General features: G+C 26.7%; 1 protein-coding gene across 1 annotated transcript; it reads left to right on the plus strand.

Moving 5' to 3' along the window:
- Nucleotides 1-776, plus strand: Phum_PHUM417660 (uncharacterized protein; the record flags this gene model as incomplete). Its single annotated transcript, XM_002429001.1, has 3 exons — nt 1-132; nt 218-437; nt 523-776. 3 exons carry the CDS (start codon nt 1-3, stop codon nt 774-776), a joined length of 606 nt encoding a protein of 201 aa, XP_002429046.1.
- Nucleotides 777-3,743: the final 2,967 nt, after the last annotated feature.

A 3,743-nucleotide genomic window follows, 5' to 3' on the forward strand; every position in this document is an offset into this window, starting at 1 on the left:
ATGATAAAAAAATGTCAAAATGAAATTTTCAACGGTTTGTCAGATTTGGAAAATGGAAAAGAAGTAAACAAAGAAATCGTTAAAGAAAGAACGGATGCACTCATAGACGTTTATCATATTTTAAACAACGAAGTGAGTATCCGTCAAAAATTTTGTAATGTGTATATAAACATTTAAATTATTATTATTATTATTATTATTATTTTTGTCGTAACAGATTCGTGACGTCATAAAAACAACAATTTATCAAGGGATCGATAATAAAATGATAATAAAAAAATTCGAATGCGTCGGAAATAATGGAAATCAAACAATTAACGTATTGTACGAAATATACAAAACGATACCGGAAAAATCTAGAAATTTAATAGACGAGAGTTATTTGACATTGTTACCCTTTAATTTAACCCTTAATTATTTTTTAGAATTTTTAAATGGTGAGTGAGATTATCCCACGAGGGGATAAGACCCCCTCTTAATCTCTTAATCACAAAACAAACAATAATAATGATAATTTTTCAGATTTTAAAAACGCTAAAGAACAAGAAATATCAAACGAAACGACGGATGGCGGCATATTGATAATATTAGACGAAGTTAAAGAAAAAATGGAAACGATAGAAAATGTTTTGATCAACGTCAATGTCAAAATGGAGGATTTCAAATTTGAATTTTTCGAAAAATATGTCGATTTCGTACACGAAACGGAAAATTCACTCAAAACCGAACAGGCGAAAGGTTTGAAAAAAATTCAACAATGTTTAAATTCAAATTGATTTTAAAATTTGTTTGGTCAATGCCACATCGTCATCGGCCATTCTTTAAAAAAAAAAATCGTTTATTAATACGTGATAACGCAAAGTCAATGTCTTTACAAACCCTCCCCTCCCCCCGCGCACACACACTCATCGTGCCGTATCATTACGTAATTAGTGTGACCGAAAGAAAAAAATATATGAGTATTACGTGTATTCAAAATTCTTTATTTTTATTTTCCTTCATTCTCATTTCCGGTTTAATATTTTAAACAATTTCGGATTAATTTCCGGTTTTTATAGCCTTTACAAGAAAACAAATTTCCCCCCTCTCCTACTTTTTCAAAAAAAAAAAAAAATTAAATCGTTTCGTAATAAAAAAAAATTTTAATTTGTTCATTTTTTTTCCTTATGAAAACGTTCTAATTAAATTGTTTGTTTTTATCATTATTATCGTTTGTTATATATGTGTTTTGTCAATTATTTAAAATGCGACAATAACAACCGCAACAACCGAAACAACAACAACAACAACGACGCAAAACAATTTTTTTATATATATAGCGTTAAGTAAATTATAACAAATCGATGACAACAAAATAAAATTTTTTTTTCCGGGTTTATTACGTAGGTTCAAAGCGAGTTAAAACGGAAATTGAACATTTTTACCCGTTTCCGGTTCACGTAAAAAAAAAATTTGGGGGGAGAAAAACAAGTTAACTTTTACGTGGGAGGAGATAAAAAGGGAAAAACCTTTTTTAAATGCGAAATATCTTAACGGCCGTCAAAAAAAATATGTGTACCTGTTTCGTTAAGGTCATTTTATTTATTCTGCAAAAAAAAAAAAAAGAATTTATTTGGGGGGTAATAATGTTAATAATAATAATAATAATGATGATAATGATAATTTCGTGTGACTCGTTTAAAAAAAAAAAAAAAAAAAAAACGCTGCGAAATAAATAAATCAAGTAAAAAAAAAAAAAAAATTTATATTCTTAGTGAGTACGAAAAAAAAAAAAAATTTGATGGCCGTGTAATAATAAAATTTAAATATTTGCCAGTTGTTGTTTTGGTTGTTGTTGTTGTTGTTGTGGTTGCTGCCACGTTTTTTTTTTTTTTTTTACTAAGAAAAAATTAAAAGTAAATTTCGTTGAATTGTAGAAAAAAAAAATCGAATTAAATTTGATTCGTTTAAGAATTTTTTTTCCGGGCGTTTTTTAATAAATGCATCTCGGCTCCCCGATCCTCACCCCCGTCCCCCAAAATAATAAATAAATACGATTTATTTAAAAAAAAATAAACAAATTTAAAGCAAATTTAAAACTAATAAAATTCACGGCACGAATTTCAAAAGAAAATAATCGTTAAATTTTTTTTGGGCAAGGTTTCTTATTAATTTTTACCGTCATCAAAATCATCATCATTATCATTATCATTATCATTATTATCATTTTCTTAGAATTTTTTAAAACGTAGAAAAATTTTAACCGAAAAAAAAAAAAAAAATTTCCTCACATTTTCAAATTGAAAATTTCCTTTTTTTTTTTTTTTAAAAAAAAAAGAAAATTTGTTGGATTTTTGTTTCGATTACGTAATTATTCATCGAACCTCCTTTTATCATTATTATTATTATTATTATTATTATTATTATTATTATTATTATTTGGAGCAAATAATCATTATCTTCTGCTACGAAAAGTTTTTTTGTAAAAAAAAAAGAAAATGGGGCCAATGTCTTTGTAAAATAAATTTTTTTTGTTTTTTAATATCGAACCAACCTAGAAAACCCCAATAACGTAACGACATCCGGTTGATTTTTTTTTCTTCTTCTATTGTCAAGGTAAAATTTATCATGTGAGGTTCATCTTTTATCGAGTTTTTTTTTTTTTAAAGAATGCTTCGTAAGACTGGTCAAGGTATTATTATTATTATTTTTACGTACCTGAATTTTTTTTTGTTGAGGTATTGCCAAAAGTTTAAAAAAAAAAAAAAAAAAATTCAGGTGGTGACAAAATTTATCAATAAAATCAATAAAAATTCTTACCAAACAGGTTATCATCATCTTTTTTCAGGTACTACTCCTAATGACCTTTCTTGTAAAAATTCCAGAATGTTCCTTAACCATCGCATAATCCTTTTCGATATGATTTTCCCAATTTTTCCTTCAAATTTCGAAAACCTGGAAAATTTTTTACAAAAAAACAAATTAGACTTATTACAAAATTTTTATGATAAAATCTCGTTTTATAACACTCTCATTATCATTATCATTATTATTATTATTATTTTAATTAATTTAATTATTTCAATGCAAGAGTGCATAATTAATTTAAATAAAATAAAAATTAACATTTTTTTTTTTTAAACGTTTATTCTTGACAGAAAATAAAATAACTGGAATGATTATGGATGACTTTTGGGGGGGGGTGCGGGACAGGTCGGGGGGCTCACGATAATAAAAAAAAGGTTTCGAAGTATTTACAAAAGGGGTCACATTGTTTATGTAAAAAAAAAAAATTACAAAAAGCCTTAAATGGTTACAAAAAAAAAAAAAAAAATGGTTAATTAGTTTATATCAAAGTTTTTTTGACTTTGAGTTTTTTTTTTTTTAGTGGGGAGAAATAACACGTACTCGAATATTATTCACGCACTCACACGCACTCGCACACACACACACACACACGTAACAAAAGAAGAAGAAAAACATTGAAACGATTTTGGCGACGACACATTCGCAAAAGAAGAAGACGTGAAGAAAAGTTTTTTTTTTTTAATAATAATAATAGTAATCAGGTTCGGATCGAAACGATCGGGTCGTGGTAGTAGTAGTAGTAGTAGTAATGAGTGTGGCATTAACAATATTAGCAATAATTGTTTAATTTGTTTTTCATTACATCGTTAAAAAAAAAAAAAATTTTTAAATTAACAAATTTCGAAAAGGTTCGAATCGAAGGTTTTTTGTGTCGGTGATACAGTGCTTAAAAAAAA

The sequence above is a fragment of the Pediculus humanus genome, genomic scaffold (assembly GCF_000006295.1).
Source record: "Pediculus humanus corporis 1103172108185 genomic scaffold, whole genome shotgun sequence".
NCBI classification, from domain to species: Eukaryota; Metazoa; Arthropoda; class Insecta; order Psocodea; family Pediculidae; genus Pediculus; species Pediculus humanus.